General features: G+C 44.4%; 1 protein-coding gene across 1 annotated transcript in view; it reads left to right on the top strand.

The window, feature by feature from the left end:
- Positions 1-7,487: 7,487 nt before the first annotated feature.
- The window catches only part of LOC126161288 (cytochrome P450 9e2-like), an 88,273-nt gene continuing 67,894 nt past the window's right edge, over positions 7,488-27,866 (top strand). Inside the window, exon 1 of the mRNA XM_049917027.1 lies at positions 7,488-7,869. Within this exon, the coding sequence (XP_049772984.1) occupies positions 7,488-7,869 (382 nt within the window). The remainder of the gene's footprint in view (positions 7,870-27,866) is intronic.

Here is a 27,866-nt window from a genome sequence, read left to right as displayed (position 1 = left end):
AATTGGCAGGTTGACGCTCTAACTGAAGGACTCAGGATTACCTCGGTTTGACGCCAAGCCGTCCCCTTTGCCAACTTTCTCTCCTTTTACTCTCTCTCTGTCTCTCTCTCTCTCTCTCTCTCTCTCTCTCTCTCTCTCTCTCTGTGCCCTTCCCTCCCTCCGCCCCTCCCTTACTCCACTCCCATCTTATCCCCTCCATGAAAGCCTAATAACTATCTCCCGACTGCGGTTCATACACCGCAGTAGATGCCCCCTCGTGGTTACCAACTCGGCGACTCCAGTTACTGCATTTAGAGAGGTAAGCGCCGACGTAATGCAATTGCGGTTTCTCCGCTGCCGGTCGCTCATTGTGTTCTCGTATACATTTGTTTGACAAAGAGGTACCAACATCTAAAATTCTTTTATGTCGAGTGTAGGTGCTTCTGTTCAGGACTTGATGCTGCAAAAGTCGAGTGTCGCGTACAGGGTAAAGTACCTAATTTTTTTCATTTCAAATACCTTATGGCACTTTAAAGACTCTGACGATCTGTCTTCTCGTAGAGAAATGAACATGAGGTTCAAAAATTAAAGGACGTTGTGTGTTTTCAGTCAACGATGTCTCCATTTTAAACTATAGTGTGTATCGGAACTCTGTTGTTGTTACGGCAGACTGAATCGTACAGTACTCGCCACTCTCGGCGGAAATGTAGGTTACTGCAGTAAGAAATACGAGTACTTATGTCATTAGCTTTTCAGGGTTCTAATTTGAATGCGTCCATCGTGAAACACTTGTGTTTTTAAGATCATTGTTAATTTATAAATGTTTGTTAAGATATTTTTTTAAATGAAGGACAGGATGAGGTGCTGCCACCTGATGAACAGATCACCGGTGTACAGCGAGAGTGCCGCAACTGCGTGCAGAACAGTCTCTTGGTAGTCGCGATCCGTCTGCTCTCACACTCCCGGAATCTGTCAAGAGGCTGGAAGTTTTGCTCCGGGGAACGTATTGGTAGTAAGAATGGTATCATGCAGTAGACCAACTCTTTTTGTAGTTGCTGCGTTAATACATAGGGAGAATGATATCAATCATAGATCGGTGCTTGAATTCTATACGGACGTAAATATCATTGTATATATACCTCAACAATTATACGACACTGATTTTCAATATCGACTGAAGTGCTGTCGAAAAAATGTGTAGACAGTGATTGTAGTAGTCAATAGTTCCTGTTAACTTCAAATTCTCTCAAAGACGCTACGCGATTTATCACGTATGTCTTAGGTACCGACGTATATTTCGTTGGACAGCGGTATAAACTTCTAATCACGTAAATGTATATTCACTCTAAAATTTCTTGTCAGACCTACAATCAATTGCATCACCGTATGTCACTAATCGAACTTCTACTAAGGATGAAGAGACAAATGAGTTCTACTTGGTTACTTAGATTGTGAAATAACTTCGGTCATTTCCTTAGCTGCCCTGATGTGACACTTGGATCTTCAACCTATTTGTCAACACGTTATTTAAATCGTATCGTGAAAAATATTATTTTTAGATGTACAAATTTGGCGTCCCACACGGTCCATTTCGTTGTAATGGAGGGTTAATCATTCGATTCTGATATTTTACTTCCTAGCAGTAGCACAATGTTTGTGGTTTACTGATTTACTTTCCTTTGTCCAGGTATTTCAAGCACTAATCATTATGTAAAACCAGGATAGTGTTACTAAACTTCAATACACGTCGATCTGTATTTTTACTCGTTGTTCTAGTGACCTGTCTGGTCAAGTAGCGCCACAGACAAGAAATGTAATGGTTCCTTGAGTTGTTGACGCAATGCCAATTAATTGTGCAGTTCGTAACATCTTCATATTTTACAACTGTATGCCGAAAGCCGTTCTATGGTGTGTGGCGGAGAACACATAACGCACATTACTGATTCACCCCTACTCTTTAACCCTATCCTCACCCCACATCGATTTAGTTTTTAGATGATTTTCCTTGAAAGTTTGAGACAAATGCCGGGATGGTTCCTCCGGAAGGGCACTGCTAGTTTTCTTTCACACACTGGCCCATTCCGAGCTACCGCTCCGGCACTAATGACCTCTTCATCGATGGAACGGTAAACTGTAATCTTCCTTTCACTCTTCGTTTCTCACGCTACATGCACACCCTTCTCTATTCGCATAGGTATTGGCCTCAGTTTTTCAACTTTCAGTGCGACAGATGTATGTGGCAGCAAGAAGTATTTTACCTGTCTTATCTGGGAACCAATACTTTCAAGATTTTAACGGATAGGCAATAAGGAACTCTCACGTTACACTTCAACCCTTTACAGTGGGCTGAATGTTTATAGTGAAGCGTGGTTACAGTTAAATTCATTTCGACAGGTGTGGAATTATCTATACTTTTTTCTGGAGTGGGTTTTACCGACTGATAGCGGGCGACAAGCTTGATCCTCGACGCAATGATACTGATGAGTGTGAGGTCGTTGTGCACCAATGGAGACAGAACCGAACGTAAAGCACTTCAGGGTACGTGATCGCATTCTCAGTGTATGAAATCCCTCCAACGTTTTGGCAGCCGTTGCAAAGAGCCGTCCTCAAGCTGTTTTGCAGCAGTGACCGGAACGCTGGAGGAATTTTATAAACTGACAGTGGGGTCACTTTGTACCCTGAAGAATTTTATGGAGAGAGACAGCGGCTGCGGGGGCCTACGTTTAATTGGCAATAATTATTAAGCTCCTACATAATGTTTTTGGACTGTAGGGTTTGGTGACTGAACTGTGTCGTAGCCCAAGATCTACGTTAAGTAGAAAGCCGTCAGTCGGTTTGTGAGTTAACGAAACTAATGACTCTCAGTACGAAACTTTAGTTGTGTCCTGTAGCGTAGTCAGATGTCTATGTTAGCTTGCAAGGTGGCTCATTCTTTGAGAGTTGGCGAAGCCAACGAATGTGATGTCATGACGGTAACTACGAGGACTGAACCAGAAATATCGGATCTGACGTACAGATAGCGGTTGTTGTGTAAACAAATGACTGTGGTAGAAGGTACCAACATTATAGAGTTTAAGTTTGATGTTTGGCGATGCTACGATGTTTAGTATTCGTTCGGTAGCCACCAACAGTGAACGCCCTCAGGAACCTTTTAACATCAGTAAAACTGATCATCGTTATGTGACACAATACTTTTATTTTAAATGTCTTAGTCAAAATAATATTAACGCTAGATTCGACTCTGGGGGAGTTTGTTCCTTCGTTTGCAACGCTAAAATATTACATCGCAGGCAGGAACTGAGGCCATATGTGCTGTTAAGGTGAACATCACTGTGGCTCACCAAACAAGGTGACTGCACTAGAAATAATGAAAAAATCCACAAAATGGTTTTAGATGACCGTCGACTGTAAGTAACGAGACAGCAAACATCCCAGTCGTTTCAAAAGTGCTGCACGTCACACACTGTCAGTTTGGACCTGAGAAAGCTGTGTGCGAAATGGGCGAAGCGATTGCTCGCAATGGAACGAAAACAGCGTCTTGAGGATATTTCTGTCAAATGTTTGGCGATGGTTCGCTACAATAAAGGCTAGTTTTTGTGTCGATTCATAACTAGATGAAACATGGGCCCATCACCTGATACGTCATCTCATCGTCCATGGAATGGTAAACTGTAATCTTCCTTTCACTCTTCGTTTCTCACACCACATCCACATCCTCCTCTATTCGCATACGCATTATCCCAACAGTCAAAACAGTGGACTTAAAGGGGAGAATTAGCTCCAAAGAAGGCCAAGACAGTCCCATCTCAGGCAAGATCATGGCATATTTTCTTTAGGATGCATGTGGTATAATTTTGACTGATTATCTTCAAATTGATAAAGCAATTAATTGTAACTATTATGCGTACTTAGTGCAGCGTTTGAGTAATGAAGTCAAGTAAAAATAGCCGCAATTAGGGAAAACGTAAGTTTTGTTTCATCTTGAAAATGCACCAGTTCACAAACATCCATTATCGTGTAGGCCAAAATTTGCATCCTCGTGGACCCTATTCGCCAGATTCAGCCCCTCTGCTTACTTTCTGTTGCCAAACTTGAAGAAATGGCTCGGTTTTAGAGATTTGCAAACATTGAGGACGCTGAGTCTGCAGTCGATGGTAATGTTGCGGAGCTCGACGGTTCCCACTACACACTGTGGTGACGAGAGCTCTGGGGCAGCGATGTGCACACATGCAGGTGGCGGTAGTGTCGCCTACACGAAATATGAAAGAGCAGTGCATCGGGGGAGCTGTCATTCGTACTCAGCTGCGTCGTGCGAAAGGGTTTCTCACGTGATTGTGACAGCATCAAGGGAATTAACAGACTTTGAACGCGGAATCGTAGTTATAGCTAGAAGCTTGGGACATTCCATTTCGGAAATCGTTAGGGAATTCAATATTGCGAGATTCACAGCGTCACGAGTCCGCCGAGAAAACCAAATTTCGGCCATCAGCTCCCACCGATGACAGCGCAGTGCCCGGCGGCCATCACTTGACGAGTGGCGGCAGGTGCATCTGCGCAGAGTTGTCAGTGCTGCCAACAGACGAGGAACACTGCATGAGACGACAGCAGGAATCAGCGCGGGACGTACGACGAACGAATCCGTTAGGACAGTGAGGCGAAATTTGGCGTTAATGGGCTGTGGAGGCAGACGGCCTTTCTTCACACAACATCGCCCGCAGCGCCTCTCCGGAGCTTGTGACCATATCGGTTGCACCCCAGACGACTGGGAAGCCGTGGCCCGATCAGATGAATCGAGACTTCAGCTGGTAAGAGCTGTTGGTAGGATTCGAGTGTGGCCCAGTCCCCACGAAGCTACGGGCCCAAATTGTGAACAAGGCACAACAAACTGGTGGTGGCTCCACAATGGTGTGGGCTGTGTTTACGTGGAACACACTGGGTCTCTGGGTCCAGTTGAACCGTTCATTGACTGGGAGTGACTGTGTTAGGCTACTTGTTCCTGAACAACGATGGAATTTTTATGGATGACAATGCGGCCTGTCACCGGGCCAGAGTAGTTGGTGGCGGCTGGTTTTCCTGTCGGACGCCCAGGCTTTGCCTGCCTCTCGAGCGCCCAGAGGGGTCATTCTAATCCCTACGATTTAAAAAAAGGTTTCTGAACTATTATTTCGAAATGTTAAGCCTTTATTATATTTTATTGTTTACAAGATTTATAGTCATTTTACACACATAGTTGTGAATAAAAAGAACAGACAGAAATTATATTATTTATTGACATGTAAACAAATTTCACTGAACTTGGTAATACTCAAACAAGTGTAAGCAAGTCACAGGCTTTACTTTGTTCTAAATTCTTAAAAAATTGAATTTTTCATCAGCTACTTCATTGTTTTACACAATGGACACATTTGTATTCAGTTTCCTTTGTACATTTTTCTCAGACCATCTTCTTACAAACACTGGACTTGGAAATAGTTTTATGACATTTGCAGAATTTGAGAACTCGTCATTTACGGCGATTCTGTGACATTTCGTCTTCATCTTCATTTTTATTCTTTTCTTACTTAACTGTTGTTATACAAGGAAAGTGAGTCTTCACATACTCAGAGCGCAGTTCATCTGCAACCTGCTGAATAAAATGTCTTCTTTTGATCTTCTTCGCAGTAACGGCCCTAAATACTACATCTACATTAATTCCTGCTAGATCAAGGATATTGTAGGAGTGCACTGGCCATCTTCTTGAGGAAGCCTTGAGTGATTACTAGCTCGCCATTTTGTCTACTGTGTCAACCCCAAATTTTATTTTGTTGTGTTAATATAGGCCTACAGTTTGCGGAATTTTTTTTCTCATTTGTATTTATGGTAACACTAGGATAAGGAGAAGCCATTACAAGCACATTTTTTGCTTTCTTTCCTTGATAGACTGTCAAGGAAATATCATCGTGTTTTAAAACTTTTGTGGAATACAGAGGAGTCTTCAAGGACTTCAGAGCATGTTATGTCTTTCATCAGACGATGAAGAAGCAATCACTTATTCTACACTCCGAGGAACAAAATTATCTCCTCTTACATGATTCTTCTCGATCTATAGAGCGCGAATAATAGAACAAACGTAATAAAGCTACCATAAAATTTAAATTAAGTACAGTAACACTGTATGTAGATAAGAATATGATGATCATAAATTAGCAGCAATAATAATAATAACAATATACTTACGACACTGTAAACTTCCATTATCTGTATCTGAAGAATCAGAATCATTAGTATTAGATGAATCATCTTCTCTCAATGTCTCCGGTAAAATGTCTTCCTCTGAATCGTCAGAAAAAAGTTCGCCACTATCTGAATCATACTCCATAACTCTTTGTAACTCAGCAAGAATCTGTTCCGCCCGTAAATACTCTTTCTGATTCATTTTAATCTTCAGTTCACAGTCACCTTTGAAAGACTGATTCTTACAAGGGAATGACTAAAATGGTGAACCAAGTCCATTCTTGTCATTTCATACGGCAATAATACGAACTAAAGTCAATTATTGCACTACAGAGTAAAGTAGCCGAGGCTTGAGGATGCATGAGGTAAATGTATGGCATTATTATAAACAAAATTATAGCTTTCTTCTAAAGGGGTCAATATGACCCCTCTGGACGTTAAAGGTAAAACTGGAAAGAGGTGCTTATCAGTCAGGCGAAATGCACTGTTTTTTTAATATAATGAGAGCACACGCAAATAAATAAGTGGCACGAAAGTAAATGTCACTTGAATCACGCCTCAAAACACAGCTTGCACTTAAAAACTCAAAAGAGTCATTTTGACCCCTCTGGGCGTTCGAGTGTTACAATAACATCCTGAAAATTCGAGCGAATGATTTGGCCACCCATATCACCCGACATGAATCCCATCGAACGTTTATGGCACATATTCGAGAAATTAGTTTGTGCACAAAATCCTCCGACGGTAACTCTTGGCAGTTATGGGTGGCTGTAAAGGCAAAAGGGCACAACATTTCTGGAGGAGACTTGCAATGACTTGCTGAGAGTAGGCTACATCGAGTAGCTGCAATATGCCGGGTGAAAGGACGTTCGACGCCATATTAGGAGGTAGGCCTGTCCCACGACTTTTACCACCTCATTGTGAGTAGGGTACTGAAGCTATTGAACTTTTTTGGGAAATTATTGAGCTGAAAGGGGACTATGCAGGAAAATAAAGATGTTTTTATCTCAGACTGTTCGTATTTTCTTTGTTAGGTCTGGTACTTCTGGGGCAGGTCTTGCGAAGTTATTGTTATAGCACGTATTTCACGAATGTTTGGTTTCGATGAGTGTTTATTTCCACCATTTTAATGATGTCATGGTTAAAGCAGACCTGTGGTACCGGTAGCTTCATTATTTACGTTTGCTTCTTTGTGACGCGTTGATTTTACGTTGATCGAGACATCAGTACGGCGTAAGCCGTCAACTCTCGAGAGACCTGTAACGGAACGAGCGACTGGCTGGGCTCGGCAGGAGATGGCGCTGCCTGCGGCTGCTCTGCTGCTGGTGGCGGTGGGGGCCGCCTCCCTGGCCCTGCACCACTGGCGGCGCTACCGCACGTTCTTCTGGCGCCGCGGCGTCCCCTGCGCCCCGCCGTTGCCGCTGGTGGGCAACATGCTGGACGTGGTGCTCGGCAGGAGGTCCTTCGCCGACGTCGCTGCCCGTCTGTACCGCCAGCTGGAGCCCTACTCTTATGCGGGGGTCTACAATTTAGCGAGCCCAGTGTTGCTGGTGAGGGATCCCGAAATCGCCCACGCCATCACCACCACCGATTTTGACCATTTCACCGATCACGCCGATTTCATGAGCGTCGACGGGTGCAACCCACTACTGCAGCGAATGATTCTCGCACTGAAAGGTATGGTGAAATTTTCAGGGTTAATGTCTGCACGTAGAACATAACATCTAAACTCCTGGAAATTGAAATAAGAACACCGTGAATTCATTGTCCCAGGAAGGGGAAACTTTATTGACACATTCCTGGGGTCAGATACATCACATGATCACACTGACAGAACCACAGGCACATAGACACAGGCAACACAGCATGCACAATGTCGGCACTAGTACAGTGTATATCCACCTTTCGCAGCAATGCAGGCTGCTATTCTCCCATGGAGACGATCGTAGAGATGCTGGATGTAGTCCTGTGGAACGGCTTGCCATGCCATTTCCACCTGGCGCCTCAGTAGGACCAGCGTTCGTGCTGGACGTGCAGACCGCGTGAGACGACGCTTCATCCGGTCCCAAACATGCTCAATGGGGGACAGATCCGGAGATCTTGCTGGCCAGGGTAGTTCTTACACCTTCTAGAGCACGTTGGGTGGCACGGGATACATGCGGACGTGCATTGTCCTGTTGGAACAGCAAGTTCCCTTGCCGGTCTAGGAATGGTAGAACGATGGGTTCGATGACGGTTTGGATGTACCGTGCACTATTCAGTGTCCCCTCGACGATCACCAGTGGTGTACGGCCAGTGTAGGAGATCGCTCCCCACACCATGATGCCGGGTGTTGGCCCTGTGTGCCTCGGTCGTATGCAGTCCTGATTGTGGCGCTCACCTGCACGGCGCCAAACACGCATGCGACCATCATTGGCACCAAGGCAGAAGCGACTCTCATCGCTGAAGACGACACGTCTCCATTCGTCCCTCCATTCACGCCTGTCGCGACACCACTGGAGGCGGGCTGCACGATGTTGGGGCGTGAGCGGAAGACGGCCTAACGGTGTGCGGGACCGTAGCCCAGCTTCATGGAGACGGTTGCGAATGGTCCTCGCCGATACCCCAGGAGCAACAGTGTCCCTAATTTGCTGGGAAGTGGCGGTGCGGTCCCCTACGGCACTGCGTAGGATCCTACGGTCTTGGCGTGCATCCGTGCGTCGCTGCGGTCCGGTCCCAGGTCGACGGGCACGTGCACCTTCCGCCGACCACTGGCGACAACATCGATGTACTGTGGAGACCTCACGCCCCACGTGTTGAGCAATTCGGCGGTACGTCCACCCGGCCTCCCGCATGCCCACTATACGCCCTCGCTCAAAGTCCGTCAACTGCACATACGGTTCACGTCCACGCTGTCGCGGCATGCTACCAGTGTTAAAGACTGCGATGAGCTCCGTATGCCACGGCAAACTGGCTGACACTGACGGCGGCGGTGCACAAATGCTGCGCAGCTAGCGCCATTCGACGGCCAACACCGCGGTTCCTGGTGTGTCCGCTGTGCCGTGCGTGTGATCATTGCTTGTACAGCCCTCTCGCAGTGTCCGGAGCAAGTATGGTGGGTCTGACACACCGGCGTCAATGTGTTCTTTTTTCCATTTCCAGGAGTGTAGTTCTCTAACAACAGTGGTAGAGTTGGTTATAGTTACGGAAATTTCTGAAAATAGCCATGTTGCACCTTGAGTTTGAGCTTGTGTCTGTCGTGCTGTAGAATCGCGACTTCTTGAGAGTATTGTCTGTGAGAATCGATGACATCTACCCTGTATTCACTGACCAACTATTCCAGTGGAGTGTTCAAAATAGTACTCACACAGTTAAACGTCCTGTGGTCAAAAACGCGAGGCATAAGGTTTTGCACGGCCTGTTCATTTCTTTACAAAAACGTTTGTTTCAGATCGGTCGTAAGGATACAGTGATCGACATCCTGGCAGCGAACTACTTAGCAGCAGCTGCTAGCTGGCGAGCCTTAGCCTCCACAACTCTTTGCTGTCTCCCGCCTTTTTCGGCGGACGGGCATTGTAGTGTTGCGTTAACAACGGTTTACGTAAGCAACACAGATTGGCCAACGCGCCATCATATTTGAAGCCAACTGGAAACCTAGCCGCCTCATCTTGCAACGTCGTGCTGGGTGATACTAGCCGCCTGTTAGCACGGAATCGTATGTTTGTTAATCAACGGTATTTGTTCCTGTCACTCACAGAAACGACTCGTTTGGAAATGATTTCCATTATGAAGTGTGTTTATCTTGTGATGTGTCATCTTAAGCGTGATATTTACGAGGTGCGAGCTGCTACATTATTTTCATGGTTTTACTGTAATGCAAACAAGTTTAGTTTTGTAATTGCCGATGTATATTTCCGCGTAGATACAGGCGAATTTCTTTATTGATTTACATTCGGATATTCTACTGATAACTCGAACGACATTTCACGCTCGGAAGCACTGTCTTGGATATTTTTCAGAGGTACGTTTAACAGACAGTTTCTATTTATAGTGAAAGCAAACAATAGTCGAGTAAACAAGCAATTTTGAAATGTAGTTAGAAGGCTTAATTAACATTGCTGTTGAGAATTCCAGAGATCTAGCCTTTTTTTGTTATGCTGCTTTCGTGCGCCTTTGAGCAGCCCTAACAGAAGTCAGGACTGATTGTTTTATCTCTTATTGCGTTTGGAGATTTCTTTCTCGGATAAGAGCAACTACCGTGTCCCCTATCATCAGATCATTGAGGTTGAAAATTCATTCGTTTGTGTAACTTGTTGGATGATTCAGCATCCTACCCTACACCACAAATCTGATCTCAGCTTGCTGCTGTAATTGTGTAAACGAAAGTATTACTGCTTAACAAGCAAAATCTTTGTTTTTACAGTCGCAGACTTTCAAGAACCATTTCATAATGAATAAAACTGAATGATATTACTGTACGTTGTGCACTGAATTAAAAAAAAATCGCTGCTGACAATCTAATATTTCTATTTAAAAGCTAACAGGAATAAAGAGAAATTAAATAAAACACGTTTATGCAATACAGTAATTGACTAGTTTAATAATGTCAGTGGCGGCTGCTGTGTATGAGCACAAGAGCACGTGAACGCCCTGACTTTAGACACCTTGCGGATTTATTAGTTATTTTCCTTTGAACGCTGTTAAACGTAACACAGATGCTGCACTCTGAAACACACAACACTTGTGTGTGAATTCCTAAGCTTAGGTCACCGGTACTTAGACTTACTTAGACTTACACACTACTTAAGTTATGCTAAGAACAACACACACATCCATGCCGAAGGGAGGACTCGAATCGGCGGCGGAGGGGCCGCGCGAACCTTGACATGACACATTAAACTGCGCTGCCACTCTAGCGCTGCACACGGCACTTAAATCTAACGCGCTAGTGCTCCTCTAGGCTTCGTGAAACTTGGCAACAGGGTCATGAGCACACCCTCTGATGTGCACGTTTTAGTGAGCTTTTGCGCATGCGCAACTCGCGTGACGTAATTGCACTAAGGGTCAAATACAAACGGATTTGATAAACAACAGGCACGCCTCACGATGTGCCACTCAACTAGAAGTTTACGTCAATGCCACCAGATGGTAGAACACTGCAGCAGACTTTTCTCTCTTTTCCCTTGACATAAAACCTGTTATATGATAAAGCAGACTTTTCAGGCATGCTGATTCACTAACTATATGCTATAGATCGGACGTCGGTATATGTTAAAAGTTGTACTGAAAGTAACCTATGTTATAAATTTTGTCGTACAGTAATCTATTTGAGGCGCTGAGAATCAGTCATAAGGGCGTAAAGCACATCGGCGTCGATTGTGTAGCATTTATTAATACTTCTGAAAACTTTTGACTTTACAGTGAGTCAGGGTTACCTGTGCTGTAGGCCCATATTGCATATATGAAAATTCAGGAAAATCTGTATCACTGGTTTCTCTCATATTTACTTAAATGTGGGATCGACGGCGGTGTGCTTTAGGCTCTTACGCATCTCAACGCCTTATTTGTATTTTACTCAAGTGACCATGTTGGTAGACATTACTACTTCAGTTTCATCATTTCCACAAATGGTACTTTCTCTTTGGAGCTGATTGCTTACAGTGCGGGAATCAGCTTTCATGTGCAATGTAAACATGAACTGTGTTGAGTCTATTTTAAATGCTAACAGAAAAGTAAAACTGTGAGCCGGCCGGTGTGGCCGTGCGGTTCTAGGCGCCTCAGTCTGGAACCGTGTGACCGCTAGGGTCGCAGGTTCGAATCCTGGCTCGGGGATGGATGTGTGTGATGTCCTTAGGTTAGCTAGGTTTAAGTATTTCAAAGTTCTAGGAGACTGATGACTACAGATGTTAAGTTCCATAGTGCTCAGAGCCATTTGAACCATAAAACTGTGAGGGCGGGTCGTGCTTCGTGCTTGGGTAGCTCAGTCGGTAGAGCATTTGCCCGCGAAAGACAAAGGTACCAGGGTCGAGTCTCGGTCCGGTTCACAGCTTTAATCTGCCAGGAATTTTCATATTAGCGTACTCTCCGCAGCAGGGAAAAAAATCTCATTCTAGAAACAGAAAAGTAAAATACACGGAGAAGTTAGGCGCAAAAGAACTAGAGCCTCCGTGAACAGATCCTTTGACTGAGAGAGTGACCAAATCAAACAAGCGTGACTGCAAGCGAACGGTTAGCAAGGTTTTGTTCGGGTTCAGCACAACAAATCTGATTTTCAGCCGAGAAGTAAATTCGTGAACTGATACATCTCTTAGGAATCTTGGACATTTATCCTAAAAATGGAAAAGCACGAAAACTCCCACTTACACAAATGCGAAACGGAGAGTTGCGAAAGCTAACACATTATTTTGCTATTGCCCTAAACTGTACTTAATTATATACAAACCAACAAAATTCCACAAAAACAATTCTTTCTTTTGTCAGACAAGTTACACATATTATTATTGTTATAATTATACTGTTATTATTATTAATGCTTGTGTTAGTTTTGTTGGCCGATTTTGGATTAGCAGTGCTGGAAGGCAGCCCAACAGCTAATACAAAGAATATGAAACGGCATGAAATTTATGTAATGAGAGATAGTTACTACTTGCAGTACTGGAATTAAAGCATGAATTCTTGTTGAAACTAAATCTGATTCCGTGAACGGTCTTCCGCGCAGCCGAAGAAAAATACGATGCAACGTACCAATACTGAAGTTACACAAACCGTATTTTGCAGCTTACTTGATGCCTAACAAAAAGTCAGTTGTTCGATTATTACACACACACACACACACACACACACACACACACACACATATATATATATATATATATATATATATACATATACACTCCTGGAAATTGAAATAAGAACACCGTGAATTCATTGTTCCAGGAAGGGGAAACTTTATTGACACATTCCTGGGGTCAGATACATCACATGATCACACTGACAGAACCACAGGCACATAGACACAGGCAACACAGCATGCACAATGTCGGCACTAGTACAGTGTATATCCACCTTTCGCAGCAATGCAGGCTGCTATTCTCCCATGGAGACGATCGTAGAGATGCTGGATGTAGTCCTGTGGAACGGCTTGCCATGCCATTTCCACCTGGCGCCTCAGTTGGACCAGCGTTCGTGCTGGACGTGCAGACCGCGTGAGACGACGCTTCATCCAGTCCCAAACATGCTCAATGGGGGACAGATCCGGAGATCTTGCTGGCCAGGGTAGTTGACTTACACCTTCTAGAGCACGTTGGGTGGCACGGGATACATGCGGACGTGCATTGTCCTGTTGGAACAGCAAGTTCCCTTGCCGGTCTAGGAATGGTAGAACGATGGGTTCGATGACGGTTTGGTTGTACCGTGCACTATTCAGTGTCCCCTCGACGATCACCAGTGGTGTACGGCCAGTGTAGGAGATCGCTCCCCACACCATGATGCCGGGGTTGGCCCTGTGTGCCTCGGTCGTATGCAGTCCTGATTGTGGCGCTCACCTGCACGGCGCCAAACACGCATACGACCATCATTGGCACCAAGGCAGAAGCGACTCTCATCGCTGAAGACGACACGTCTCCATTCGTCCCTCCATTCACGCCTGTCGCGACACCACTGGAGGCGGGCTGCACGATGTTGGGGCGTGAGCGGAAGACGGCCTAACGGTGTACGGGACCGTAGCCCAGCTTCATGGAGACGGTTGCGAATGGTCCTCGCCGATACCCCAGGAGCAACAGTGTCCCTAATTTGCTGGGAAGTGGCGGTGCGGTCCCCTACGGCACTGCGTAGGATCCTACGGTCTTGGCGTGCATCCGTGCGTCGCTGCGGTCCGGTCCCAGGTCGACGGGCACGTGCACCTTCCGGCGACCACTGGCGACAACATCGATGTACTGTGGAGACCTCATGCCCCACGTGTTGAGCAATTCGGCGGTACGTCCACCCGGCCTCCCGCATGCCCACTATACGCCCTCGCTCAAAGTCCGTCAACTGCACATACGGTTCACGTCCACGCTGTCGCGGCATGCTACCAGTGTTAAAGACTGCGATGAGCTCCGTATGCCACGGCAAACTGGCTGACACTGACGGCGGCGGTGCACAAATGCTGCGCAGCTAGCGCCATTCGACGGCCAACACCGCGGTTCCTGGTGTGTCCGCTGTGCCATGCGTGTGATCATTGCTTGTACAGCCCTCTCGCAGTGTCCGGAGCAAGTATGGTGGGTCTGACACACCGGTGTCAATGTGTTCTTTTTCCCATTACCAGGAGTATATATATATATATATATATATATATATATATATATATATATATATATATATGAAGTTGCGCTGACTTTACTTCTAATTTTCTGTGGTTGCCGATTATACAGTCCAACCATTAAATCTTGACGGTTCGTGCATATATATATATATATATATATATACTCTTGCATCTATGATAACTCTTAATTGATATGTATTTTTCCATTTTGGATTTTTATCACACATGGCATACACTACACTCATTGTTGACGCAGGAGTAAAAATTACACATCCTTTTCGTGTGAGATCTAAAACACAAGTACTCCTAAGCGATATTGAGACAAAAATTGTTTTGTTACAAAGAGAATTTTGAAAGCCTATCTTTGCCGTCTTCTGCGGTGGCATTGCACAATTGCCCCCACTGTACCCTGACATCGTATGGGGGTGTACAGTGCTAGTCAGTATCGTATCATTAATCGGTTGCTATCCAGTACCGAAGTAGGGTGGGGAGGAGGGGTCAAAGCCCTTTAAGTATTTTATTTCTCGGTCTTTTAGAAAGACTAATGTCATGTTAAGTGGACACGTCAGCTTTACATTATATCTACATATATTAATACAAATAATTACAAGGAAAACGGTTTATAAAAAGGGGGTGAGCACTGTGCGTATTCGACAACGCTTGGTCAAGTCGTGTTCACTGTTGCGCCCACTTGCGTAGCAAGTAGTTGGCGGCACGGCAGTGGCACTGTAACGGTTGCGTCCTCGCTGAATTCTTGTAACTCGTGCGGAGTGAAACAGCGAAGTCGCCGTGTGTTTCACAGTGTATTCCTCCACAAACATTTGTTCATTACGTGGAAACGGTGTGCTTGCTTGCGGTAATTTCGATGCAGTGACAGAAGACTCCAATTTTACGCCCCGGGATCCATTGTTTACCTGTCGTAACGTGCTTATTGAGCAGAGAGGAAATCCTTCGACGAGCACCCAACGATAAGGTAAGTTCCTAATAAAACACTTCTCCATTTATTCAGAGGTGAACATAGTTTAGTAAAAATTTTTGTAGGTTTGCACACGAGTACTAATCGTTCAATTTTGAAAAAAAAAAATCACTTTTACACAGGTCTCTTGCCGCATTGTCGTCCAACTCTATTAATCACTTACTTATTTTGCATAAAGTGTCTGCTTTTCTATGCTGTTACTTTTTAAACCAACTGTTATTAACAAAATTAGATTTAATACATTCGGCCGGCCGATGTGGCCGAGCGGTTCTAGACGCTTCAGTGTGGAACCGCGTGACCGCTAGGGTCGCAGGTTCGAATCCTGCCTCGGGCATGGATGTGTGTGATGTCCTTAGGTTAGTTAGGTTTAAGTAGTTCTAAATTCTAGGGGACTGATGACCTCAGATGTTAAGTCTCATAGTGCTCAGAGCCATTTCAACCATTTTTAATACATTCACATATTACATACTATTGCTGACATTCCATTCACACTTACTCCATAAACAGTCATATAAATTTAGTTTGTAAATAACAGGCTCACTTGCATTCAAATTATAGAATAAACATGTGTAACCTCAGTTACGTGTATCATTCTCATATAGATATATACATCCGTATGTTTATCACAAATCTTTACTTAAGAAACATTACACATAATTCCTTGCACATTATTCATGCGAACTTGTTATTTATTTATGGAGCAGATGGGAAAGCATCGGCATCTACTTCAAATACACTAAGCGATGCTTGTCTAACAACGCTTAGCATCACCTCTAGGAATGAAGGAAGGAATCTATTTGACTACCGGCCCATCTGATTACTAAGGAAAGGGTATATGACTCATACCGTGTTACAAGAAGACTCTCAATCAGCATTGTTCGTGGTAGATTCTTGTTATGCTCCTACTACATGAAATAGACATTGTTTACTTAAGACGACGTCTAATTTAAGTACTCACGACACCTGTTTAATTGCCATAGATGTTGTTGTCACTCGACGTGTAGAAATGATAATGCTGTTTATAATGATCACGTTCATACACATATTATAAAGAGACAACTGAGTGTTAAGAGAGTTTCTAGTTATTCCTTCTTTCTTCCTATACGTATATAATTCCTATAAATACGTGTGTGCGTTCGCTGGCAGTCGTCTATCATGTCGGCTGTCTAAGAACTAAATCTCCTGCGGCAGTGTTTACACGCGCATGCGCGCGACTTCTTGCTTTCACCTCGTCTGCTGACGTATCTCACAGTTACGATTACACCACAGTGCGTGTCGCAAGTTCTACTCTGGTTCGCCGCTCTTCGCATCAAGCGAAGCGCTCTACTGTTTAATATCCCTCTCAATTTTACTTACCTGCTACTTCATATATATCAAAATATAAGTAAAAATCTCATATATCTAAACATCTTTCCTTAACATTAGTATTCAAAATAAAACAGAAATTAAATTATTATTATGTACACCAAGTACAGTCCTTTTCAGTCTCATCTGGAACAGACATGTCCCCAGACCATGCGAGGAGGCGTCTGTGCACAGACACAAATCTTTCTGCATATCGGTGAGACTACGCGTATTTGCGTTAACTGAGCCTCTTTTTTCGCCCAAGGAATGGCATATGATGATACACATAAAGGTGCATTTGGGTAAACATCCATATTGTACTGATAATCCTTGAAAACTCCGGGTTGTTCTGCAAATACATGTACATACTTAAAAAACACATCTGTAAGTTCCTGTTCCTCCTGTTCACTTAAGGTGCTGGACTCACTTACCTTTTGCTCCACCATTTCATAGTTTACATCCAATTCTGGCATGTGTTCATCATGCTGAGTGTTTGCAAATAATACAGTGGAAAATACAAACTGGACTGTCGCGCCAGACTCCTCCTTCTGCTTGACCTTCTTGTCTAACGTTTTTATTAAACCGACAGAAAATACCTGTTCATTTTCACTGAAGTAGCATTTACCACTTTCAGTGCCAATTTGCGTCTTATAAGTCCTAAACGTGTCCATCCCAATCTAACAATTCGCTATTAATTTGTCAGTGATGAGGAAATTACATTTGACTGTAAAGTGTACTATTTTCAATGGAATAAGTGCTCGTAACCTCAATACTTTTGGTTAGTTTCCAGTGGCCGTCCGTATTCTACAATTTGCACTGGGAACTTGGGAATTTTACCTCTTTAATTTAATTCTTGTAAAACATCAGGTGACATTAAGTTTGTCGTTGCACCTGTGACTAGAACTAAGTGTACTTCCATGTCAAATATCGTTGTCTTCGTAACTGCCTGTACCTGCTCTTCGTACAAGTTTTCCTGAACTTCCTCCCCAAGTCGGTATAAATCATCTTTCATGTCATCTTGTTCGTCGTATCTCCCAAAACGTGTGTTTGTAAGTGTATTGCCCCCACTCCTTCCCTTGTCAGCAGCGTGGGTCTCTCTGTGCCTGGTTGGAGTCTTCCGTCGGTGCAGGAGCGTTGACCTCGGTGACCGGAGTGATTTCAGAGAGCTGTACAGCCCGTTGTGCTCCGCCAGTTCGTGCCATTGGCGGCGCGCGTCCGCAGCTCGTGGTCGTGTGGTAGCTTCCCGTGCCCGGGTTCCCGGGTTCGATTCCCGGCGGGGTCAGGGATTTTCTCTGCCTCGTGATGACTGGATGTTGTGTGATGTCCTTAGGTTAATTAGGTTTAAGTAGTTCTAAGTTCTAGGGGACTGATGACCATAGATGTTAAGTCCCATAGTGCTCAGAGCCTTTTGAACCATTGGCAGCGCGTGACCCATCTTCGCGCTAATATCCGTTGGTAGTTGCGATATTATAGTCCGCGCTGGCTTTTGACTGTTGGCGACCGCTTGCCACTGCACTGGCTGGCTGTTTCCACTGGCGGGCGACGGATGTCTTATACTGGGGGACCGTAGTTCAATTGTCCGTTATAATTGTTCCTGTTGTTCTGATAACCTCGCTTAAATCTTTTGTTCGTCCCATTTTCATTACCATATCCATTTCCCTTTTTGTATGTACTGTGTCGGATACGGTTGCCATGCCTGTTGTGTAGCAACATTATTATTTACAGGTTGGTTTCCAAAGACGGGCTGAGGTGTTTGTTTATTTGCCGCTTTATGTTGCCACGGTGCCTCTTCATAAATGAGGTCAATGGAAACCAAAACTGTGGTTACTAATTTTTGCCTTATGTATGACAGAAGTCTGTTCTTTAATATCTTCAGTACATTCACTTGTGATATGGGGTTGGTCCAATATCTGGCCTTATTCAAATACTTTTCGAAATAACCCCGCAAGCTTCCATGTTTGCCTATTAAATGGAGGCGGGTTAAAGATTTTACGTCTTAATATTTCTTGAACGGCTTCCTACCAGTACTTGTTCAAGAAAGTACGTTCATGTTGCTCGTAACTGTGACAACGCTCTCCCATTTGCGACCCACAAAAGAACGTCATCTTGGGTGCAACCAAGAACAAATCTTATCTTTTGAGCCTCTTTGCGGTTACGCGGAAATACATTGCGGAACGCAATGATAAAAACTACCGGGCTCATCCACTTTCCATCTGCCGAATACGAGGGAAACTACCCGCGTGTAAGCAGCCCTTCCACAGCGAAGATGGATGTTAAACATGCGGCATTATCTGACATCGGTATGTTGTTACATGTGTGCGGAGCATGTGCTGTAGGTACTGCTGTCGTTAAATTACGAATTTTGTATGGCTCTGAGCACTATGGGACATAACATCTGAGGTCATGAGTCCCCTAGAACTTAGAACTACTTAAACCTAACTAACCTAACCACATCACACACATCCATGGCCGAGGCAGGATTCGAACCTGCGACCGTAGCAGTCGCGCGGCTCCTGACTGAAGCGCCTAGAACCGCTCGGCCACCGCGGCCGGCTACGAATTTCGTAGTCTTCACTTGCGCTCGATGTCGGCCTTGTGACAAGATGTGGATAACTACTACACGCATCCGTCTTGGGCACAGGTAGTTGAATATTAGCAGCCTGACCTACTTTTCCCCATGGCCGGCCTCTTCTACTGCGTGTACATATACTTCGCTACTTTCTCCTAAGGTACCTGCTTTTGCTCTTTTGGTTATTATCATCTAAATAGGAGACGAGATACTGGCAGTAGTAAAACTGTGAGTACCGGGCGTGAGTCGTGCTTCGGTAGCTCAGTTGGTAGAGCACTTGCCCGCGAAAGGCAAAGGTCCCGAGTTCGAGTCTCGGTCGGGCACACAGTTTTAATCTGCCAGGAAGTTTCAACTGTCTTACAACCTTACAAGGTCCAAAATAGCGCCTGAGGAGCTTCTCAGAGAAACCAACCTTCCGAACAGGAGTGAAGGTCCAGACGAGGTCACCAGGCTGGTAGACAAGAGGGCAGTGGCTCCCGTCATACCTTCGGCGATCGTTTTCTTGAGCCTGCAGCGTGCGGAGTCGACCTTCCTCAGCTCTCGTTAACACCCGGCCGATGTAGTCGTCGTCCACGTCATCAGGATGTAACGGAAACACAGTGTAATATTGACGAACATTTATAACATGTCGGCCAAGATCTTATTAAGGCCTGACTCCGAAGGCTTTCCCGGCGTAATAATTGACAATATTCTTCTCGGGCGTGCAGCCGGATCATAACGACAACTTGATACTGTCATGATGATGTTATGATCCGGCTGCACTCCCGAGAAGAATATTGTCTTATTAAGGTGTTCAGTAAGCCGGTTAGTTTGCGGATGGTAGGCAGTCGTCATGTGGAGTAATGTTGCACAGACGGTTTATCTCTGTCACGAGATTTGATTGAAAAACTTTCCCTCGATCCGTAATTAACGACCTTGGGGCACCGTGTTTTAATGCAATGTCTTCTACAATGAATTTGGCTACCTCTAATGCTTCGGCTGTTTTCACGGCTTTTATAATGGCATAGCGCATCAGATAATCAGTGCAAACAATAATCCATCTATTGCCACTAGCAGATGTTGGAAATCGTCCGAGGAGGTCAATCCCAACCCGCTGGAAAGGCGTCTGGGTTGGTGGAATTGGTATGAGTCAGCCATGTGGTTTCTGAGGAACTGCCTTTCTCCTCCGGCACTCTCGACAGTGCGACACATAGTGACGGACACTCCTAAACAAACAAAAATCTCTTGCGGATTCTATCGTACGTCTTAATAAATCCTAAATGTCCGACCTCAGGTGTGTCATGGAATTTCAGTAGAACGTCTCACCGCATGTGTTTAGGAATCATTGGTAGCCACATCTTTCCAAACGGATCAAAGTTTTTCTTGCAAAGTAATCCTTAAATTGTCCTTTCACATCCTCTGACCGATTTAAGGCAAGCATAATTTGAGATATCTTGGCGTCCTTCTTCTGTGTCCATAAAATGTCTCTGAGAACACTATAATGTAATCTAAATAACAATGACACATCGTCCACTTCGCCGGCTGTAGTGACCGAGCAGTTCTAGGCGCTTCAGTCTGGAGCCGCGCGACCGCTACGGTCGCAGGTTCGAATCCTGACTCGGACATGGATGTGTGTGATGTCCTTAGGTTAGTTAGATTTAAGTAGTTCTAAGTTCTAGGGCACTGATGACCTCAGATATTAAGTCCCATAGTGCTCAGAGCCATTTGAACCATCGTCCACTTCAGATGACTTTGAAAATTATCCATCATCCGTTCACAAGTTGCTGATGAATTACACAGACCAAATGGCATTACCTTAGACTCATACAGGCCCTCAGGGGTGATGAATGCAGTTTTCTCACGATCAGCCTCACCTACTTTGATTTGCCAGTATCCCGAGTATATGTCCATTGTTGAGAATGACTTAGCCCCCTTCAGACAGTCTAGTGTATCACCAACTGCGACATGGTCGCGTATACAAACAGTGATCCAATACTGTCAAATGTTTTTTATTTCAGTCTTTGATAACAATATGAATTCTTTAGACGATGACTGGTTTCAGTCCGTAATGAGCATCCTCAGACCTTTTTTACACCATGTGCTAAAGTGACAAGGCCATAATGGCATCGTCAAAACATGTAAATGTAATCAGCATAACATCGTCATACAGATCTAAAATAAGGTGTAGAACAGGCCGCATCGTCCACACAGTCACTATTGCAACTCTTGAAGAGTGGCAAGAAGCTTCTTCTGTTGTTCCTTAGTGAGATCTGGTGATAGTTGAGCTAGAAGATCTTGTCTCGTAGTGGTAGCGCTAATTTCGCCCACAGACTCGGCATGGGAGGTTTCTATGACGCTCAGCTGTTCTGGAATTAACGGCTCAGCGTTTGGTACGCACATGTGTCTTGGAAGGATCTGCTGTTCTCTGGCGACAGTTAACTATCCACAATTCACCGAATCCGTTCTTAAACGAGACGACAGAGTCTGGGACGACCAAGTTATTCTTCAGTGGTATGCTTGTCTTACGTTCCACTAGAAGATCCATGGATTGATTGATGCATGGCATGACAAAAAATGGTTCAAATGGCTCTGAGCACTATGAGACTTAACTCCTGAGGTCATCAGTCCCCTAGAACTTAGAACTACTTAAACCTAACTAACCTAAGGACAACACATACATCAATGCCCGAAGCAAGATTCGAACCTGCGAGTGTAGCAGTCGCGCGGTTCCAGACTGTGGCGCCTAGAACCGCTCGGCTACCCCGGCCGGCCATGGCATGACACATGACAGTTACCTTTCTAGCGCTGACTGCAGGAATCGTCACTTCATCCAGAACACATAGTCTCCACACACTCGGATGCGCATCTTTCTGTTTACAGTATCTCATCTCGTCTAGCATAATCTTCGAGCGACCACAATCTATAATTGCCTGAGAAACTTTCAAGAAGTCCCATGCGACAACGACGTCAAGACTACACTCTTGTAAGATGATGAATTCTAAGGGCTGTGTATGGTCACTTATACCCACACGAATGACACACCTTCCTGTAGGTTTTACATATTTCCCATTAGTCACCTTCAGCAGAGATGTTTTGTTGTCGACGATACGGTTTTCTGCAACTGGTGACGGTACTTCTCCGAAATGACTGAATATGATGCTCCAGAGTTCACAAGAGCTTGGGCTGGTCGGCCGTCCATGAGGCTGTCGACGTAGTTTCCAATCATTTTTGTAGTGATCGACGGCGGAGAATTTTTCCCTTCAGCTGCCTCACCTCCAAGGAAGGTCGCACGTTTTAGTTTTCCAGGTTGCGGCGGCTAGGTAGGTGATCGGCTGGAGCTTCTAAACGGCGTTAGAGACCCGGTCGTCAGCAGTGGAAACATACTGGTTGGTTATCCTGCGTCCTCCAGACGTCAGTCTTCCTCGGTGGCCAAACAGGTTCCTCATGCGGCATTGTAGGAACGTAACTTCACCTGGGACTCGACTTTTTCGGCGTTTTAAAGAGAAATGAAGGACGAGAGATTGGGTTCAATGTCTGTTCCACTTCCTCCCTTATGACCTCCATGTGCAATCCATGTGCCTTCTGAACTTTCTCTCTCACTATCTGACAAAGAACACTTGTGGAATCAGTTCCTTCCTGCATCACAGACACCGATACAACGTTTGGAAGCCGTTCAAACTTCTTGCGTGTCTCGATTTACTGGCTCCATTTTATGAAGTCGTCTGCTGTCGAAACCTCCTTCATGAGTAGGGTTTGATACGTGTCCTCAGCAACGCCCTTCATGAGATGTGCAACCTCATATTCCTCCTTCATTCTGGGATCCACTATTTTACACAGCTCCAAGACGTTTTGAATGTAGGTTGCCGTAGTTTCTCCTGAACGCTGTGCCCGGCACTTTATCTTCAGCCTTGCACTTCTGTCGTTGTGTGTCGCCGAAATACTTGCGCAGTTCCGCCTGGAATACTTCCCAGCTTGTGAACTTCTCCTCGTTGTTCTCATACCTTTGCTTGGCAGTGCCATCCAAGTAGAAAAATTCGTTAGCCAAACACACGGTGTCATCCCATTTGTTAAACTTCGCTATGCGCTCATAAACCTTCAGCCACTTGTTTGCATCTTGGCCATCGTCACCAGAGAACCCGGAAGGATGTCTCATGTGGTGGTATACAGCTGCTGTCGTCGTAACGTCCTCTTCTTCTTCTGCCTCCGATAGATTGCGATCTGTTGAATATGCCTCGAACTCGGGTTTCTCTCCACGTAGAAACGGCGGCTCTGTCGCGGCCTGATGGGAGCCACTGCGTCGTCGGTAATGTGCGCCGTCACAAGTTCCAGTGCCCGGCGTCTCCACCAGAATAACGTCACGCAGAAGGAGGTGTAATTATATGAATGACGAACACTGACTTCACTTACCGAAGGTTTATTCAGCACTTGCACATACAAGAGCGCGGTGCGAACTGCCCCCGGCCAGAACACATACGGTATATATACAGTCACAGAACATTCCGGTGCAAAGATTATTGATATTTGTGGATTTGTGAAACAGTCTCATCGATAGTCGTCATAGTATCGTCATAATCTGTCGGTGTATCTGTGCTGCCATTTGTTAGCTCTGTGGTACCTATCTCTGATTTACGAGTATGTCGGCTTTCTGCTAGCTGCTCGGTTGGCGCTTTGTTTTGATTTATCTGTTCGTGCAAATGGTCACCATCTTGGCCGATAGCACGTTTTGCACTACGATCAACAATGGGTAATTTGTGGTCAGCCATTTTGATCGTGCTAGCAACTGTCAAAAAATTAATAAAAATCAGTATAAACATTTTTATGCAAATAAATTTTATACCTGAAATCGCGTTTCGATAAATTCCTGTCAATTTGCAGGAAAGTATTACTACGCAAATGATTCAATTTTTCGTAATAATGTACACTATACTGATGAGTCTAAGTTTGGTATGGTTTTTGAGTCCTTTCGATTAATAAATGTTCTATTAGGGAAACGGTGTGGAAAAAGGAAAGAAAGCTAAATACGCCAAGAGAGACGCTACTAATCATAATCACGCAAGCTGTTGCGCAAATTTCTTATCTTCTCTGCATAGTCAATCTCTCCCGCTGGTGGATAAATAGGTTCTTTTAATTCTCTGCTCCTCGTTTTCATATAATATGCCTTTTGTTGCACTCGTATCCATGCAAAAAGAAAATAAACAAAAATTAGTTTTTCCTTTACAAAATAATGACAAAATGCTTTCGTATTTTCATGTAACATCCGGTATAAAAAGTCTGTTCATGTTTAGCTATGACTTTGTCCTGGAAAAGCATGACTGCTATACAGCAGATGCAATTAATTTCACACTCTCAGATTTATCTGAATCTAAAAATTCGCGAACACCCAGAATGTATACTCACGAACCGCTACTGCCTACAGTTGTTCGACACTGAAATGTTGGTGAGACTACGTTTCTACGTTAAGTAGGCCAACGTACAAGAAAGACCCATTATTTTCATTTAAACAGTATTAACTTTGTGTACAATCATCGGATGTTCCAATGATTTAGTTTTGCACAAATGATGTAACCTGCAAGTGATGTAATGTTTTAACTGGAACGTTATCAGACTGCAGTAATGACATTCCTGTCTAAATTCAGAGGACACTGTTACGGGATCAAAATAAAAAATGGCTCTGAGCACTATGGGACTTAACATCTGAGGTCATCAGTCCCCTAGAACTTAGAACTACTTAAACGTAAGTAACCTAAGGACATCACACACATCCATGCCCGTTGCAGGATTCGAACCTGCGACCGCAGCGGTCGCGTGGATCCAGACAGTAGCGGCTAGAACCGCTCGGCCATACCGGGATCAAACCCAGTAAACAAACTTGGTCTCGTCCCGACTGTCTCAGTACATAAAGGTATAAAGTTTGACGATTTCTTAACATCACTTTTGCCTTTTCGAACATGCACCGGTCATGATTAATGTTCCGGCGTGAAGTCAAGTGCCGGCACGTCGGCCTGGACCGTAACAGCCTAGAGAAGGCTGTGAGGCGACGTCAGCCAAAAGCACGCCGGCTGGCACTTCACCACGAGAGGGGCGGCCTCCACAGGAAGCACGAGAAGCGGCTTACTGGAAGCTGAGCCGTGACTTGTATACCCTGTTATTTGCCTGTGTGGAAACTGTATATGTGGAAGGACATTGATTATTTGCATGCCGCCATTTGCTTGCGGCACCGCGTTGTAGCTCCGCTTAAGTTACGTATTGTCAATTCAATTTACTGTAGTAAACTCCATTAATATGATTTGCTTGAGTTCTTGTCTAACTATCCGAGAAAACAGCTTCATAGGCACCCTATATTAGACGAGTGGGCCGCAGACGACAATTTATGACTCAGAAAATACTTTTACGTTACACTTCGGAAGCTTCTCTTCCATCCACATATAACTAATATGTTCAATGTCTTGGCGTTACAAAATAAGGCAGTGTTGCTTGTTGCCGCTACCCAGAGAGCTGTTAACGTCTCTTTCTGTTGATTATATACCTCTTCTGTGTCAACAATGCCAGTTAGTAGCGTGGGCGCAAGGGCAGTAGAGAGGGAGACTCAGTCCGCGCTTGACTGAACACATAATAAAAGAGCTGTGAGGCGGAATTACGCTAAATTGAATGTTATTAAGTGTACAGTGGCGCGTTGCGGGAAATATTTAGTGGGAACAGCAACGCTGAATCGTCCGTGGCCATTTTTGGAACACACGAACTTTAAAATATGTCAATATCGTCAAAGGAATGAGTGTGATGCAGTTACGAGCTTTCTCTTTTGTCTGAAGCTAAATAAATCAAGTTAAAGGAAGCCATTTTTATTTCAGATAAACCTGAACAGCCCTTATTGCTAATTCTAAGCCAAGAACAGTTACGCCAAGTACAGTTGGACTACAAAAAATGGCTCTAAGCACTATGGGACTTAATATCTCAGGTCATCAGTCCTCTTGTCTTACAAGTACTTAAACATAACTAAGCTATGGACATCACAGACATCCATGACTGAGGCAGGATTCGAATCTGCGACCGTAGCAGCAGCGCGGTTCCGGACTGAAAGTTGGGCTACAGCTTAGTTGTTCTGTGCGTTCGTGGCTGAAGTTAAATCTCTCACCCAACATTAGATCTTTCTAAAATTACGGAGGAGGGTTTATACAGCGTTTCGAATTGAATCATGGACGTTGCGAGAACCAGAAAAGAAGAGAATCGAAGTGTTTGAGCTACGTGACGTTACATAAATATACTGAAAATTAGGTCGACTCGCAACAAATGAGGAAATTCTCCGCAGAATAGGCGAGGAAAGAAATATGTGGAAAACACTGATTAGAAATAGAGACAGAATGATAGGTGTTGCTAAGACATCAGGGAATGATGTTTATATTACTAGAAGGACTCGTAGATGGGAAAGAAACTGTAAATCGGAATATAGCCAACAAATAACTGAGGATTTGGCTGTAACTGCTCATCTGAGATAATAAGATTGTCAGAAGAGGAGAAGGCATGGCGGACCACATCAAACGAACCATAAGGCTGACGACGAAAAAAGAAGTACTTTTTGTTACTTTACTTAATGTTGCAGTGCGCCGCAGTGTATAAAGTATGTCGCACGGCAAGCACAAAGTCCTCATTACTCCTTCTGGGAATTTTACGTAAAAAATTACATGATTAACCTGTTAGCCAATCAGAAGAAAAGACATTTCCGATTAAACTGTTTACTGCCACATCTGAGCACACATTGCCTCTGAACTGTACCTGGTACTGTGTGCTAAGTGTTTAAGATATGCCTGTCATAAGATCCGAATGGTTATTAAAGATACACGGCAGGGCATACCTTACGTGTTTGTTGGCTGAGACATTTTTATGACAGTCATCTATTTTATCGCCATTATTGGGTGTCACCTGCGAGATACAAGAGGATCAAATCCAATAATGGACATTATTTCCAAAGCTGCTTAATTACAAATACATGTTGTACTGATTGATAAACAACACTGGAAGACTGCTCTATCACTAACTGTCAACGAACAACACTTGAATTGATGTCTCTACAACTGTCTGCTGTTTCGCCAAAATAAATCAGAGCTGAGCCGTGCCTACAAGGAACCAATCCGTGGCCACGCCTCACGTCTACGCCTGCAACTCAAACCAGAGTTTACACACGCTCCGTCGCTGGTAGATAAACAGATACAACATTACAGAAAGATTTAGAATTTGCTTAGGTTGGATAACATTAATTTATTTGAATGTCGTGGCGTCACCTTATTTATAGTTTACATTTTAGGGTCAACGTGTGCTATGGCTTTCACAGTACATCATTTTAACAAACATTGCACTGTTCCAAGACTAGTTTCAGTGGCATAAAGTTCGCTGAACAGTTACTGGTGTACCGTCTGCACATCCGCCGTAACTGTTTATCCGCTTGTCTTAGTCAAAATAATAGCTGCTATCATCTCAGTACAAAGTCGCTGCTATGTGCAATTCATTCTCGTTTCTTTGATGAAACTCGC

This window comes from Schistocerca cancellata, chromosome 2 (genome assembly GCF_023864275.1).
Source record: "Schistocerca cancellata isolate TAMUIC-IGC-003103 chromosome 2, iqSchCanc2.1, whole genome shotgun sequence".
NCBI lineage: Eukaryota > Metazoa > Arthropoda > Insecta > Orthoptera > Acrididae > Schistocerca > Schistocerca cancellata.
Note: the sequence above shows the minus strand (reverse complement) of the source record. Positions and strands in the feature narration are given on the sequence as shown.